We start from the raw sequence: 17,249 nt of genomic DNA, 5'->3' as shown, positions 1-17,249 counted from the left end.
GGGAACCAGTGTATGGGTTCCCAAAACCTCACTGTGTCGATCTAACACCTTCTGTACTCCCGGGTCCTGCTTCTCAGTCTTTCCTGCTACCACCAAAGGACTTCCTTTATGAGATAAAATTGTCCCAATTGAAAACCACTAGTACTACAAGGCCTATATTTTCTTGCATCCCTAAACTGACACCTTGCAGATAGAATGCAGAATGACCTTGTATGGTCCTCTAGAAGATTGCTGTCTGTAATCCGTTGGGTTGGTCGTGAGCCCTTGGGCCCTGGCCGAGGCCAGCAGGGCGCCGACCCAGGCCAAGGGGAGACCGACCCACCACCGCACACCCCAGCTACACAATACCCCCTAAGCTACCCCTCCCCCCAGTCCCTCAGGAAGAAGGGAAATAGGCATACAGGCGGGCCTCGCGGCCGAACCGGAACCCACGCAGACAGAGCCACTCGTGCGAGCCTCACGGCTGAACTGGAACCCAATCACACACAGGGAGGGGTGAAAGAACCCAGAGGGCCCCAAGATGCCAGACACGCGCTGAACACCAGCAATAGGGCAGAGGGGGAAACAAAGGACCAGAGCGGGCCACGCCCACGCAGGGGACTAACGCAGGACAGGGGAACTAACACAGCAACCCCCTCCCCACCAGGGTAGGAGCCCCAGGCAGAAGCCAGAGGAACCAAACACAAAGGAAGGCAGAAAGCCTTTGCCTCAAACCCACTGTAGACAGAGGCACACAGAACATAAAGGGTTAAGCTTGTAGAGCCAGCAGAGAGAGAGTGCCATAAATCAACAAACAATCAGAGAGAACGCTTCCCCTCCCAGAGGGAGTGGGGCCCATCCAAACAAACACACTGGCAGAGGCAGGAATACAATACACACAGTACACAAAGGGTTAAACTCACTGAGCCAGCAGGCCAGGACACTGGGAAGAGAAATCCTTAAAACAAACAAACCAAGGAGAACGCTCTCACTCAGCCCAGAGCCCCGGAGGCTGAGCAATGCCCAGCCCCCACTAAACAAACGAGCAGCTGACCCTGATTACAGAGCTACGCACACACACACACACACACACAGCAGCAGCTAACCCAGAGGGAAGGAAAAGAATACTCTAAATCAACACAGATCCCTGTCAGAACCTAGAGCACGTTCTGAGAGAAACCTATCAGGCTTTCCTGTTACCACCAGATAAGTAACGCAAAAGCAGAGAAACTCTTCAGCTGCAGGCTAAAGTACTATCCCCTGACGTCAGCACAACCCCTGGCAGCCAATCAGAAGAGACGTCCCCCCTCCCCCTCAGCCAAACCGGCAGAATCATAACATCACCCCCCCCTTCAAGGGCCCCCCCTACCCCGTCCACGAGGTTTAGGTTTGTGAGGGAAAAGGCGATGGAACCGTCTGACTAGGATTGGCGCGTGGACATGAGTAGCGTCCTCCCAGGAATTGTCTGCCGGTCCATATCCCATCCACGCAATGAGATACTGGAGATGTCCCCGGAAGCGCCTTGCATCCAAGACATCCCGGACTTCGTATTCCCCCTGGGAGGCTGAGATGGCTGGACTAGCAGGCAACGCGGGCAAAGCCCCTTTTCTCAGAATCACAGGCTTCAGCAAGGACACATGAAAGGTGTTATGTACCCGTAATGTAGGTGGTAACTTTAGCTGATAACAGACCCGATTCACTTGCCTCACAATGGGATACGGGCCCACAAATCGAGGTGCAAAGCGGGAGGAGGGAATCTTCAGACGAAGATTACGCGTGGACAACCACACCAAGTCGCCAGGCTGGAAGTGCGGTTCCACTCTGCGAGACCGATCCGCTTGGCGTTTCATACGAGTGGAGGTCACTCGCAGCGCTTTCTGAACTGATGACCAAATTGCTTGGAGCGAGGTCACCGCATCAACCGCTGCCGGGACATCCAAGTTGGTTTTCAAGGGGGCTGGTATCCGCGGGTGTCGTCCATATACGATGTAAAAGGGCGACGCGCCCGTGGCCGAGCTCACTCGGTTGTTATGAGCGAATTCTGCCCAAGGCAGCAGCTGACTCCAGTTGTTGTGGTGCTCATTGACATACATCCGTAGGAACTGCTTCAAGCATTGGTTCACTCGTTCTGTTTGGCCATTGGATTGTGGGTGATATCCCGACGAAAAGTTCAGCTTTACTTCAAGGGCCCGATTCAGGGCTCTCCAGAACTTTGAGACAAACTGTACTCCTCGATCAGAGGTAATAGATTCTGGCAGACCATGGAGACGAAAAATAGAGCTGATGAAATACTGTGCCAGCTTCACCGCCGAAGGAAGGGTAGGCATGGGTATGAAGTGGGCCATTTTAGAAAACCGGTCCACCACTACCAAGACAACTGTGTGCCCTTCAGAGTTAGGCAGATCCGTAACAAAGTCCATGGCAATGTGGGTCCACGGTCTCTCAGGTACCGGTAAAGGCATCAGCAACCCCTGGGGTCTCCGACGGTCAGCCTTATGCTGGGCGCACTCAGGACACGCAGCCACAAACTCCTGCACATCCCGATCAAGTGAAGGCCACCAATACTGCTGGGAGATGAACCGCTTGGTTCCCAGGATCCCGGGATGTCCTGCCATTCGAGAGGCATGCCCCCATTGGAGTGTCTTTTCTCTCAGCCGGGGTGGCACAAAGGTCATACCTGCAGGTACTGCTAGCGTCATCGCGGGCACAATGACATCAGGTTTAATTACATACTGCAGGGGTTCTTCCTCCAGGTCAGCCTCCATGGACCTGGAGAGGGCATCTGCCTTGATGTTCTTCTCCGCTGGACGATAGGTCAGAATGAAATCAAAGCGGGAGAAGAATAGTGCCCACCGGGCCTGGCGAGGATTCAGCCTTCTCGCTTCTCGTAAATAAGTCAGGTTTTTATGGTCCGTGAACACCGTGAAGGGCTCCTGCGCCCCTTCCAGCAGATGACGCCATTCTTCCAGGGCCAATTTAATGGCTAATAGCTCCTGATCCCCGATGGCATAATTCTTCTCGGCAGGGGTATACTTTTTAGAGAAGAATGCACATGGGAGAAGTTTCCCACTGGGGTGGGCCTGGGACAGCACTGCTCCTACGCCAACCGATGATGCATCCACTTCCACGAAAAATGTATTTGTCGGGTTGGGATGGCGCAACACTGGAGCTCCAACAAATGCCTGTTTCAGATTCTCAAAGGCCTGACACGCCTCAGGCGACCAGTTGCGAGCGTCAGCGTTCTTCTTAGTCAAGGCAGTAAGAGGGGCAGTCAGGGACGAGTAATTCCAAATAAACTGCCTATAGTAGTTGGCAAAACCTAAGAAGCGCTGTAGAGCCTTACGCCCCGTAGGTTGCTGCCAGTGCAGGATGGCTGTCAGCTTACTGGGGTCCATACGCAGCCCGTGGTTAGAAATGATGTACCCCAGGAAGAGCAGTTCGGAGCGATGGAATTCACATTTTTCCAATTTCACATAGAGGTGGTTCTCCCTCAACCGCTGCAATACGGTCTTCAGGTGCTCCTGGTGCTCTTCCTCAGCCCTTGAAAAAATCAAAATATCGTCCAAGTAGACCATCACAAACTTATACAGGAGATCCCTGAAGATGTCATTCATGAAGGCTTGGAAGACGGCTGGAGCATTAGCAAGTCCAAAGGGCATTACCAGATATTCGTAATGCCCGTCGCGGGTGTTAAACGCCGTCTTCCACTCATCCCCCTCCTTGATCCGCACAAGGTTGTAGGCCCCCCTGAGATCGAGCTTGGAGAAGATCTGGGCCCCCTGGAGGCGGTCAAACATCTCAGAAATCAAGGGAAGGGGGTATTTGTCCTTCCGCGTGATGGCATTGAGTCCCCTGTAGTCAATACAGGGGCGCAACCCCCCATCCTTCTTCTCCACGAAGAAGAATCCAGCCCCCGCGGGTGATTTAGAGGGCCGGATGAAGCCTCGAGCTAGGTTCTCTCGAATATACTGGGACATGGCTTCCGTCTCTGGCCGGGATAGGGGGTATACGCGGCCACGGGGAGGTTCAGTGCCAGGTAGTAGCTCTATGGCACAGTCATAGGAGCGATGAGGAGGCAGAATCTCTGCTTGCTGTTTGGAAAAAACATCTCCAAAGGATCTGTAGGGCCCCGGTAACATAACATTGGCTCGATCCAAAGGAAGCGTCACTGGGGCTGGCGAGACCTTATCCAAACAGACCTTCTGGCAGCCCGGGCCCCACGCCGTCAATTCACCCCGGGCCCAATCAATGCAAGGGTTATGCAGGCGAAGCCAGGGTAATCCCAGGATTATGGCCTCAGTGGCCGACGGAAGGACGTAGAAGGAGATAACTTCTTTGTGTAAGACTCCTACCCGTATGGTCATAGGCACGGTTCTGGAGCGAAGAACTCCCCGAACCAGTCCCCAAGCCGCTGAGACGGTGATGGGCTGAGGTAACTCCATCGTAGGAATTTGATGAACCCGCACCAGGTCCGCGCTGATAAAGTTGCCTCCCGCCCCCGAGTCAACTAGCGCCTCAAAACAAGGGGTATCCTTAATCGCCAGTAGAACTGGCACCAAAACCTGCATCCAAGGGGAGAAGGACTTTGGCCCTGACCCGGTCTCCCTAGCCGGTATCAGGGCTGCTGGTTTCCCGACTTCTTTCTCTTCGGGCACTCACGGACAAAGTGCCCTTTCACTCCACAATGCAGGCACAGCCCCTTAGAGCGTCTCCGCTGTCTCTCCTGGGCCGCCCGGTCAACCTGCATAGGTTCAGACCCATCGGGCACACCCAGCGACGGGGAAGCAGGGCTCTTGTGCGAGCTCCTCGAGTTAGCCCCTGCAACCTGCTGACCAGCGCGACGTTCACAGGCCCGCTCCCTGAACCGGATGTCCACCTGGGTACAGAGACGGATGAGGTCATTCAGATCTGAGGGCAGCTCCCGGCCTGTGAGTTCGTCCTTAATGTTGGCCGAGACACCATGCCAAAATACCGCAGTCAGGCTTGGGTTATCCCAACCTAGCTCTGCGGCCAAAGTCCGAAACTGGATGGCGTACTCACCCAGAGAGAGTCGCCCCTGATGTAGGTTCAACAGCTGAGTCGCCGCCGAGGAGGGCTTCCCGGGTTCCTCAAAGATGAGCCGAAATTGTTTCAAAAACTCTGCCAAATTATCCAGGAGGGGATCCTTCTTCTCCCATAAGGGCGAGGCCCAGGCCAGAGCGGGGCCTGCCAGTAGAGAGATAATATAAGCCACCTTCGCCCGATCCGAAGGAAAATCCAGGGCCTGCAACTCGAAGACAATTTGGCATTGATTGAGGAACCCCCGGCAGGTCTTACTGTCGCCCTCGTACCTCGGGGGCATAGCCACCCGAATCCCTCGGCCACATGCGTGGGAACTAGGCGGAGTAGCTGCTGGCGGGACCTCCGCAGCCCCCGTGACAGTCAGCGAGTCTACCCGTTGAGACAGTGCGTTCACGACTCCCGATACCTGTTGTAGCTGAGCATGCAATTGCTGGAGCAGCTGCATGGGGGATGGATCGGTCGAGCTCATGGCTTTTGCGTTCTGTAATCCGTTGGGTTGGTCGTGAGCCCTTGGGCCCTGGCCGAGGCCAGCAGGGCGCCGACCCAGGCCAAGGGGAGACCGACCCACCACCGCACACCCCAGCTACACAATACCCCCTAAGCTACCCCTCCCCCCAGTCCCTCAGGAAGAAGGGAAATAGGCATACAGGCGGGCCTCGCGGCCGAACCGGAACCCACGCAGACAGAGCCACTCGTGCGAGCCTCACGGCTGAACTGGAACCCAATCACACACAGGGAGGGGTGAAAGAACCCAGAGGGCCCCAAGATGCCAGACACGCGCTGAACACCAGCAATAGGGCAGAGGGGGAAACAAAGGACCAGAGCGGGCCACGCCCACGCAGGGGACTAACGCAGGACAGGGGAACTAACACAGCAACCCCCTCCCCACCAGGGTAGGAGCCCCAGGCAGAAGCCAGAGGAACCAAACACAAAGGAAGGCAGAAAGCCTTTGCCTCAAACCCACTGTAGACAGAGGCACACAGAACATAAAGGGTTAAGCTTGTAGAGCCAGCAGAGAGAGAGTGCCATAAATCAACAAACAATCAGAGAGAACGCTTCCCCTCCCAGAGGGAGTGGGGCCCATCCAAACAAACACACTGGCAGAGGCAGGAATACAATACACACAGTACACAAAGGGTTAAACTCACTGAGCCAGCAGGCCAGGACACTGGGAAGAGAAATCCTTAAAACAAACAAACCAAGGAGAACGCTCTCACTCAGCCCAGAGCCCCGGAGGCTGAGCAATGCCCAGCCCCCACTAAACAAACGAGCAGCTGACCCTGATTACAGAGCTACGCACACACACACACACACACACAGCAGCAGCTAACCCAGAGGGAAGGAAAAGAATACTCTAAATCAACACAGATCCCTGTCAGAACCTAGAGCACGTTCTGAGAGAAACCTATCAGGCTTTCCTGTTACCACCAGATAAGTAACGCAAAAGCAGAGAAACTCTTCAGCTGCAGGCTAAAGTACTATCCCCTGACGTCAGCACAACCCCTGGCAGCCAATCAGAAGAGACGTCCCCCCTCCCCCTCAGCCAAACCGGCAGAATCATAACACTGTCAGAATCCAAGATGCCACCCCACCAGTTTTATTGAAATTTTCTCCAAACTATTTGCTCCTAAAAGCGAATGCTACATACCTGTAGAAGGTATTCTCCGAGGACAGCAGGCTGATTGTTCTCACTGATGGGTGACGTCCACGGCAGCCCCTCCAATCGGAATCTTCACTAGCAAAGTCCTTTGCTAGTCCTCGCGAGCCCGCGCGCACCGCACATGCGCGGCCGTCTTCCCGCCCGAAACCGGCTCGAGCCGGCCAGTCCAGTATGTAGCAAGACAATACAAGGGAAGACACAACTCCAAAGGGGAGGCGGGCGGGTTTGTGAGAACAATCAGCCTGCTGTCCTTGGAGAATACCTTCTACAGGTATGTAGCATTCGCTTTCTCCGAGGACAAGCAGGCTGCTTGTTCTCACTGATGGGGTATCCCTAGCCCCCCAGGCTCACTCAAAACAACAACCATGGTCAATTGGGCCTCGCAACGGCGAGGACATAACTGACATTGACCTAAAAAATTTACCAACTAACTGAGAGTGCAGCCTGGAACAGAACAAACAGGGCCCTCGGGGGGTGGAGTTGGATCCTAAAGCCCAAACAGGTTCTGAAGAACTGACTGCCCGAACCGACTGTCGCGTCGGGTATCCTGCTGCAGGCAGTAATGAGATGTGAATGTGTGGACAGATGACCACGTCGCAGCTTTGCAAATTTCTTCAATGGAGGCTGACTTCAAGTGGGCTACCGACGCAGCCATGGCTCTAACATTATGAGCCGTGACATGACCCTCAAGAGCCAGCCCCGCCTGGGCGTAAGTGAAGGAAATGCAATCTGCTAGCCAATTGGATATGGTGCGTTTCCCTACAGCCACTCCCCTCCTATTGGGATCAAAAGAAACAAACAATTGGGCGGACTGTCTGTGGGGCTGTGTCCGCTCCAGGTAGAAGGCCAATGCTCTCTTGCAGTCCAATGTGTGCAGCTGACGTTCAGCAGGGCAGGAATGAGGACGGGGAAAGAATGTTGGCAAGACAATTGACTGGTTCAGATGGAACTCCGACACGACCTTTGGCAAGAACTTAGGGTGAGTGCGGAGGACTACTCTATTATGATGAAATTTGGTGTAAGGGGCCTGGGCTACCAGGGCCTGAAGCTCACTGACTCTACGAGCTGAAGTAACTGCCACCAAGAAAATGACCTTCCAGGTCAAGTACTTCAGATGGCAGGAATTCAGTGGCTCAAAAGGAGGTTTCATCAGCTGGGTGAGAACGACATTGAGATCCCATGACACTGTAGGAGGCTTGACAGGGGGCTTTGACAAAAGCAAACCTCTCATGAAGCGAACAACTAAAGGCTGTCCTGAGATCGGCTTACCTTCCACATGGTAATGGTATGCACTGATTGCGCTAAGGTGAACTCTTACAGAGTTGGTCTTGAGACCAGACTCAGACAAGTGCAGAAGGTATACAAGCAGGGTCTGTGTAGGACAAGAGCGAGGAGCTAGGGCCTTGCTGTCACACCAGACGGCAAACCTCCTCCACAGAAAGAAGTAACTCCTCTTAGTGGAATCTTTCCTGGAAGCAAGCAAGATGCGGGAGACACCCTCTGACAGACCCAAAGAGGCAAAGTCTACGCTCTCAACATCCAGGCCGTGAGAGCCAGGGACCGGAGGCTGGGATGCAGAAGAGCCCCTTCGTCCTGCGTGATGAGGGTCGGAAAACACTCCAATCTCCATGGTTCTTCGGAGGATAACTCCAGAAGAAGAGGGAACCAGATCTGACGCGGCCAAAAAGGAGCAATCAGAATCATGGTGCCTCGGTCTTGCTTGAGTTTCAACAAAGTCTTCCCCACCAGAGGAATGGGAGGATAAGCATACAGCAGGCCCTCCCCCCAATCCAGGCGGAAGGCATCCGATGCCAGTCTGCCGGGGGCCTGAAGCCTGGAACAGAACTGAGGGACTTTGTGGTTCGCTCGAGATGCGAAGAGATCCACCAAGGGGGTGCCCCACGCTTGGAAGATCTGGCGCACCACTCTGGAGTTGAGCGACCACTCGTGAGGTTGCATAATCCTGCTCAGTCTGTCGGCCAGACTGTTGTTTACGCCTGCCAGGTATGTGGCTTGGAGCACCATGCCGAGACGGCGAGCCCAGAGCCACATGCTGACGGCTTCCTGACACAGGGGGCGAGATCCGGTGCCCCCCTGCTTGTTGACATAGTACATGGCAACCTGGTTGTCTGTCTGAATTTGGATAATTTGGTGGGACAGCCGATCTCTGAAAGCCTTCAGAGCGTTCCAGATCGCTCGCAACTCCAGGAGATTGATCTGTAGACCGCGTTCCTGGAGGGACCAGCTTCCTTGGGTGTGAAGCCCATCGACATGAGCTCCCCATCCCAGGAGAGACGCATCCGTGGTCAGCACTTTTTGTGGCTGAGGAATTTGGAAAGGACGTCCCAGAGTCAAATTGGACCAAATCGTCCACCAATACAGGGATTCGAGAAAACTCGTGGACAGGTGGATTACGTCTTCTAGATCCCCAGCAGCCTGAAACCACTGGGAAGCTAGGGTCCATTGAGCAGATCTCATGTGAAGGCGGGCCATGGGAGTCACATGAACTGTGGAGGCCATGTGGCCCAGCAATCTCAACATCTGCCGAGCTGTGATCTGCTGGGACGCTCGCACCCGCGAGACGAGGGACAACAAGTTGTTGGCTCTCGCCTCTGGGAGATAGGCGCGAGCCGTCCGAGAATCCAGCAGAGCTCCTATGAATTCGAGTCTCTGTGCTGGGAGAAGATGGGACTTTGGGTAATTTATCACAAACCCCAGTAGCTCCAGGAGGCGAATAGTCATCTGCATGGACTGCAGGGCTCCTGCCTCGGACGTGTTCTTCACCAGCCAATCGTCGAGATATGGGAACACGTGCACCCCCAGCCTGCGAAGTGCCGCTGCTACTACAGCCAGGCACTTTGTGAACACCCTGGGCGCAGAGGCGAGCCCAAAGGGTAGCACACAGTACTGGAAGTGACGTGTGCCCAGCTGAAATCGCAGATACTGTCTGTGAGCTGGCAGTATCGGGATGTGTGTGTAGGCATCCTTCAAGTCCAGAGAGCATAGCCAATCGTTTTCCTGAATCATGGGAAGTAGGGTGCCCAGGGAAAGCATCCTGAACTTTTCTTTGACCAGATATTTGTTCAGGGCCCTTAGGTCTAGGATGGGACGCATCCCCCCTGTTTTCTTTTCCACAAGGAAGTACCTGGAATAGAATCCCAGCCCTTCTTGCCCGGATGGCACGGGCTCGACCGCATTGGCGCTGAGAAGGGCGGAGAGTTCCTCTGCAAGTACCTGCTTGTGCTGGAAGCTGTAAGACTGAGCTCCCGGTGGACAATTTGGAGGTTTTGAGGCCAAATTGAGGGTGTATCCTTGCCGGACTATTTGCAGAACCCACTGATCGGAGGTTATGAGAGGCCACCTTTGGTGAAAAGCTTTCAACCTCCCCCCGACTGGTAGGTCGCCCGGCACTGACACTTGGATGTCGGCTATGCTCTGCTGGAGCCAGTCAAAAGCTCGCCCCTTGCTTTTGCTGGGGAGCCGCGGGGCCTTGCTGAGGCGCACGCTGCTGACGAGAGCGAGCGCGCTGGGGCTTAGCCTGGGCCGCAGGCTGTCGAGAAGGAGGATTGTACCTACGCTTGCCAGAAGAGTAGGGAACAGTCCTCCTTCCCCAAAAAAATCTTTTACCTGTAGAGGTAGATGCTGAAGGCTGCCGGCGGGAGAAATTGTCGAATGCGGTATCCCGCTGGTGGAGATGCTCTACCACCTGCTCGACCTTCTCTCCAAAAATATTGTCCGCACGGCAAGGCGAGTCCGCAATCCGCTGCTGGAGTCTATTCTCCAGGTCGGAGGCACGCAGCCATGAGAGCCTGCGCATCACCACACCTTGAGCAGCGGCCATGGACGCAACATCAAAGGTGTCATACACCCCTCTGGCCAGGAATTTTCTGCACGCCTTCAGCTGCCTGACCACCTCCTGAAAAGGCTTGGCTTGCTCAGGGGGGAGAGCATCAACCAAGCCCGCCAACTGCCGCACATTGTTCCGCATGTGTATGCTCGTGTAGAGCTGGTAAGACTGGATTTTGGCCACGAGCATAGAGGAATGGTAGGCCTTCCTCCCAAAGGAGTCTAAGGTTCTAGAGTCTTTGCCCGGGGGCGCCGAAGCATGCTCCCTAGAACTCTTAGCCTTCTTTAGGGCCAGATCCACAACTCCAGAGTCGTGAGGCAACTGAGTGCGCATCAGCTCTGGGTCCCCATAGATCCGGTACTGGGACTCGATCTTCTTGGGGATGTGGGGATTACTTAGTGGCTTGGTCCAGTTCGCAAGCAATGTCTTTTTCAGGACATGGTGCAAGGGAACAGTGGACGCTTCCTTAGGTGGAGAAGGATAGTCCAGGAGCTCAAACATTTCAGCCCTGGGCTCGTCCTCCACAACCACCGGGAAGGGGATGGCCGTAGACATCTCCCGGACAAAGGAAGCAAAAGACAGACTCTCGGGAGGAGAAAGCTGTCTCTCAGGAGAGGGAGTGGGATCGGAAGGAAGACCCTCAGACTCCTCGTCAGAGAAATATCTGGGGTCTTCTTCCTCTTCCCACGAGGCCTCACCCTCGGTGTCAGACACAAGTTCACGGACCTGTGTCTGCAACCTCGCCCGGCTCGACTCCGTGGAGCCACGTCCACGATGGGGGCGTCGAGAGGTAGACTCCCTCGCCCGCATCGGCGAAGCTCCCTCCGCCGACGTAGTCGGGGAGCCCTCCTGGGAGGTGGCCGCAGTCGGCACCGCACGCGGTACCGACGTCGGGGACCTCACCCCGGGCGATGGGCCAGCCGGCGCCTCACTCGACGGTACCGGAGGCGCAAGCACCGCCGGTACCGGAGGGGTAGGGCGCAACAGCTCTCCCAGAATCTCTGGGAGAACGGCCCGGAGGCTCTCGTTCAGAGCGGCTGCAGAGAAAGGCATGGAGGCCGATGCAGGCGTCGACGACAGAACCTGTTCCGGGCGTGGAGGCTGTTCCGGGCTGTCCAGAGTGGAGCGCATCGACACCTCCTGAACAGAGGGTGAGCGGTCCTCTCGGTGCTGATGCCTGCTGGGTGCCGACTCCCTTGGCGACCCAGAGCTCTCGGTGCCGACGCGGGGAGGAGACCGGTGTCGATGCTTCTTCGACTTCTTCCGAAGCATGTCACCGGAGCTCCCCGGCACAGACGAGGAGGACGTAGAATCCAGCCGTCGCTTCCTCGGGGCCGAGGTCGAAGCAGGTCGATCCCGGGGGGGCTGTACCGCAGGAGCCCTCAGGGTAGGGGGAGACCCACCCGAAGTCTCACAGCCACCAGCAGGGGAATGGACAGCCCTCACCTGCACTCCTGACGATGCACCACCGTCCGACGACATCAGCAGACGAGGTCCCGGTACCACCGACGCCGATGCAGCTATCCGATGTCTCGGCGCCGATGCAGAGGGCCGATGCCTCGATGCACTGGCGGCCGAGGATGAAGGTCTGGACGCTGACGACGTCGATGCACTCGATGACCCCGGTGCCGATGCCGACGAAGAGCCCGAGAACAAAACGTTCCACTGGGCCAATCTCGCTACCTGAGTCCGCCTTTGTAACAGGGAACACAGGCTACAATTCTGAGGATGGTGCTCGGCCCCCAGACACTGAAGACACGAAGAGTGCCTATCAGTGAGCGAGATTACCCGGGCGCACTGGGTGCACTTCTTGAAGCCGCTGGAAGGCTTCGATGTCATGGGCGGAAAAATCATGCTGGCGAAATCAAAATCCGAAATGACGAATTTGAGCACCAAAAACTTTGAGGGAGAAAAATCTCGACCGAGGCCGAAAAGAGGCCTACCCCGACGACGAAAGAAAGCTTACCGGGGCAAAGACTGGAAGTACGGGAAGGGGCAAACGAAACCCAAGGGGGTTTGCGGAGCACTTTCCGAACGAATTTAAATCTTTTCCGAAGAAAAAACACGTCGATTTGAACAACGGACGCGCGAGGTCGACTCTCCGGGGCTCGACACGGCAAAAAACACAGCCGTACCGAGTGCGGACGAAAGAAGACTGGCCGGCTCAAGCCGGTTTCGGGCGGGAAGACGGCTGCGCATGCGCGGTGTGCGCGGGCGCGCGAGGACTAGCAAAGGACTTTGCTAGTGAAGATTCCGATTGGAGGGGCTGCCGTGGACGTCACCCATCAGTGAGAACAAGCAGCCTGCTTGTCCTCGGAGAAAGGAAGCTATGGCATTCCTTGGAGGCCACATCCACAGCCCAACTTCTTAGGCACAAAAAAACAACACCTTTACTGAGGCTTGAATAATATAGTGTCAGCCAGAAAAGCGGCACCCATCTCCAGGCTAGCTGCTCATTAAGCACTTTCTGAGTCATCTTCAGAACACCCTCTGGCAAACTTTTCAATTCAATGAAAACAGACCCTGACCACTAAGTTTCCACAGATGGCTGTCTGAGAGGCCAAAGCCGACATTTCAAATGTTTGCTTCAACAATTCTTCCATTCTTCAATCCTGTGGATTTTTCAGAGCCATGCCTCTTTCTACCAAAATTGTGGTCTTCTTTTGGACTATCAAGACAAGAGTATCTAACTTTGGAAAAACAGAAGTTCTCCCACTCTATCACTGGAATGACCTAGTCTCACACAGATTATGCCACTTTTAATCCCATTATCCAGAGTACAATCATCTTAATCGCCCTATACACCAGAAAATCCCAATACCCTCCTCCAGAGGATCATCTGACTTTGCACTACCAGCCTGCTCTGAACTTGAAATCTTCAAAGCTGAAAACACCTGGAGAATTAAGGAAGGCAATTCATTACTACGAAGATTCTGACTACCGAGGCACCTGATCTTCTTGTAGCTATTCCTCTTGAGCCCTGGACTGGAAGCATGACCACCTTCACCTTGGCACACCAAATCCACTGAAGCTGTGGAATCCCTTTCCTGCCAGTCATCAAAATCTAGATGAGGGTTCTTGGCCCCAGAGGACCCTTTCCTGAGGGGATCTTAGATTTTCCTCCTATCCAAGGACTCCTCTGTCAAACCTTTCATCAAATAAATCACGTTGTGCATACGAAAATACAAGGTAAAAACTTTACATACATAGCTCCTGCTGAGAACTCTCGACTCCTCAAGACTCTGTTCCTAGTCCCAATTACTTCCATGTCTATGGACAAATTAAGGAATGGAGTGCCTTCTTCACCATCCAAGGGAATAATGGTATTTCCTATCAAAATTGAGACCTCCATGACCCCTGAGAAATTCTTAAAATTGGGACTATGGGCTGTTTGTAAGAATGCTCTCCTCTGGCCATGTATATCAAAACCACTCCAGCATGCTGCAGAATGCACCCATTGCACCGGCCGCCAAAGACCTTAAGCAGCAGTAGCTGTCACAAATGCAACAGACCTGACTCTTCTCAGAATGTGCTACCAAGCATGCTGCAGCTCTGGGATAAACTACCTAGATGGTTGAAGGTAAGGTACTCTCTGCTCCTCCCCTACCAGTGCCAGAATCACCCCAGAGGCTACTGCCCACTGAAAAAAAGCCTTGCCAGTCAGGAAAGGGCAAACACAAGCATCTGGACTGGCCTTGTGGGATGAAAAAGAAGCAGCAATTTATGGAAATCTAATGTGATTCCGCTAACGCCCCTGATGTTCTGTATGTCAGGGAAGAAGGAAGTTTTGTCAGGTTCACTGGGAGACAGTGGCTTGAAGATGTAGAGTTTGAATTTAATCCAGTTTCTGCTGCAACTTAAAGAAAAGATGGGAGCTAAGACACTTAGGGGGCCTTTTACTAAATAAATTTTTGCAATTACCACACTTTAAAAGCAAAAATTAATGTGCAGTAAGTGCAAATGTTGTGTTTTAATTGTTTGACACGTGCCCAGCATGTCCTCTGCAGTTATCGCACAGAAATGTTCTTTACCATGGCTAAGAATGTTTGCAATTTGAGTGAATGTATGTGCTAGAAGTGTACAGTCCAAGCCCATTCTCTACCCATAACCTTCCTAGCTCCCACAAATACAGCATACCGTTACTGCCCTAGTGCAGTAATAGTGCACACTAATATGTATGTTAACACACTTTACCAAAAGGGCCCCTTAGTGTCTTATGTCCTAGAAGCTGATCAAGGCTGGACTTCAAAATTGTCTTCTGGTCATAAAAATGATTGCTTTAGGGTAAAAGATATGGATATTTCCAGACATGTCTAAAAGTACACAGTCTAAGAGGAAATCCATATCTATACATCAGGAATGTGTAGCATTAGGCACTAAAGTTTATGTCTTACTGCTGTTTGGGAAAGAATTATCTTTCTAGACCCTAAACAGTTTAGACATTTCTTGCTGGGTAGTGTGGTGGTTAACTTCTGAAGTGAAAGGGAGTGCTTTTTCACATGATATTTATTCAGCCTGTCTTACTAACTTCAACGCATCTCTAAATCATCTACTTTTAATGACTAAAAAATTACTCAACCATTCTACAGAGTCCTGCTGCTGTTCAATGGCAGATGTGTTGCAGGAAAGTTAAGAGACTTGCTTGTTACCTGTGTGTCCAAGGCTTCCAGTTCTTGCACTGAGACAGGATATGCATTGAGATATTTGTCTTTGTCCTTCTTGCTGATAGGGTAGTACCCTTCACTACGGGCAGAGCCAGTCTGATGCTCTCGCAAGCCATCCTGGCACTTTTTCTTCTTCTTGTGGTTGAATATATTGGTGAGTAAAAATTGAGATTAAGGAAAATATGAAAACATATATAGAGAAGTTACTCTCCTGTAGCACGTGCTTTATGTGGACAGTAAGACACATTACCACATATGGGTGATGTCAACTAATAGAGCCCAGCCTGGACATTACCCAGCGTTCTAGATCCATAAGCCTTTGACAACGCTGTATTGTACATTCCCATTTGATGTGAGCCCTCAGGACCAGCAGTAAAGTAAAAAAGCTTAAGGAATACAACTCCTAGGGGAGGTGGAAGGGACATGGTAATGTATTGTCCTGTCTTTGGAGAACACCTGCTACATGTAACTTTGCATTCTCTGAAGACAAGCAGCATCATCAGTATTACCACATATGGGAATCCTTAGCTACCACGCTTACCGAAAATAACAGAACAACTAGGACTTGAAACTGGCAATAACCTAGAACTTATATACATTCCTGTTGTTTGGGTGCAGCCTGGAACAGAAAAAAATGGTCCTAGGAGGGTGGAGTTGGATTCTACATCCCAAACAAATTCTGCAGGGCTTTTTGACAACCAACTATCATGTCGGGAATCCTGCTCAAGGCAGTGGTGAGATGTGAATGTGTCACCAGAATACTAAGTTGCAGCTTTGCAAATTTCTTCAATGGAGGCTGACTACCAATGCAACCATGGCTCTGACATTGTGAACCATTACATGACCCTCTAGGATCAGCCCAGCATGGGCAGAAATAAAGGAGATGCAATCTGAAAGCCAACTGGATAAAGTGCATTTACTGATGGCTGCACCCATCCTGTTTGGGTCAAAAAAAAGCAAGCTGGGTGGACTTTCTATGGGCTTTAGACTGCTTCAGATTGAAGGCTAAGCCTGGCTTGCAGTCCAAGGTGAGCAGTGCACTTTCACCAGAGTGGGCATAAGGTTTTGGGAAAAATGTTGGCAGAACAACTGACCGATAAAGGTGAAAATCTGATACCACCTTCGGAAGGAACTTAGGATGTTGTGGAGAACCACCCTATTGTGATGAAACTTTGTGTAAGGTGGATCTGTTACTAGGGCATGACGTTCGTTGAATGCTGAAGTGAACACCACTAATTATATAAATTTCCATGTCAAATACTTCAGATGGCAAGCATCAAAAGGTTCAAAAGGAGTTTTCATCAGCTAGGTGAGAACAAAGGTGAGTTCCCATGACACAGGACATTTCATAAGAGGTTCTGTCAAAAGCAAACTGCTCATAAGCTGAACAGCTAAAGGATGTACAGAGATGGGCTTCTTTTCCACAGGGTTATGGTAAGCACCAATTGCACTGAGGTGAAACCCTTACGGAACTGATGTTGAGATCAGACCCAGAAAGGTGGCTACCTTGCTTGGAAAAATTCAGCCTCCCTCCTACCAATAGGTCCTTCAGGGTCTGTCACTTTTACTGAGGCTATACTCTCATGGAACCAGTCAGTCAAAGGCTTGTCCCTGCTTAGACTGAGGAAATGGATGGGCTTCTGGGTCCACTGCTGTCGAACGCAGGAGCAGAATCCCTGGAATTGCTGGGAAGGGCAGGCTGGAGGAGTAAACCTAGTTTTTGAGAGTAATAGGATCTCCTCTGGTTGTCACTTGAGAACCTTGAAGAAGTGGAGGCCGCAGAAGGAGTGGGCTGCCTTGATGGTATCAACGACCTCCTCCACTTTGTCCCCTTGACAAGAGACGTCCACCAGTTTCTCCAGAATTGCCAGTTCTAGGTCTGAAATATGCAGCCAGGCAAGCCTGCACATGCGAATACCTAATGTAGAGACTATGGATGTCACATCAAAAGCATTACAGTCAACCTGGATCCAGTGCTTTTGACGCTCCTTCTTGCTGCACTACTAGCCCACAGAGTTCCTTGACCATTCCTGCAGGC

At 52.6% G+C, this 17,249-nt stretch overlaps 1 protein-coding gene across 2 annotated transcripts in view; it reads right to left on the bottom strand.

Moving 5' to 3' along the window:
* SETD1A (SET domain containing 1A, histone lysine methyltransferase) overlaps positions 1–17,249 on the bottom strand; it is a 355,902-nt gene that overhangs the window by 64,769 nt on the left and 273,884 nt on the right. For both annotated transcript variants that reach the window (XM_030208984.1, XM_030208985.1), the window contains exon 15: positions 15,197–15,369. In XM_030208984.1, the coding sequence (XP_030064844.1) occupies positions 15,197–15,369 (173 nt within the window). The remainder of the gene's footprint in view (positions 1–15,196; positions 15,370–17,249) is intronic.

The sequence above is a fragment of the Microcaecilia unicolor genome, chromosome 7 (assembly GCF_901765095.1).
Source record: "Microcaecilia unicolor chromosome 7, aMicUni1.1, whole genome shotgun sequence".
NCBI lineage: Eukaryota > Metazoa > Chordata > Amphibia > Gymnophiona > Siphonopidae > Microcaecilia > Microcaecilia unicolor.
The sequence above is the reverse complement of the archived record's forward strand: the minus strand, read 5'-3'. Positions and strand labels throughout refer to the sequence as shown.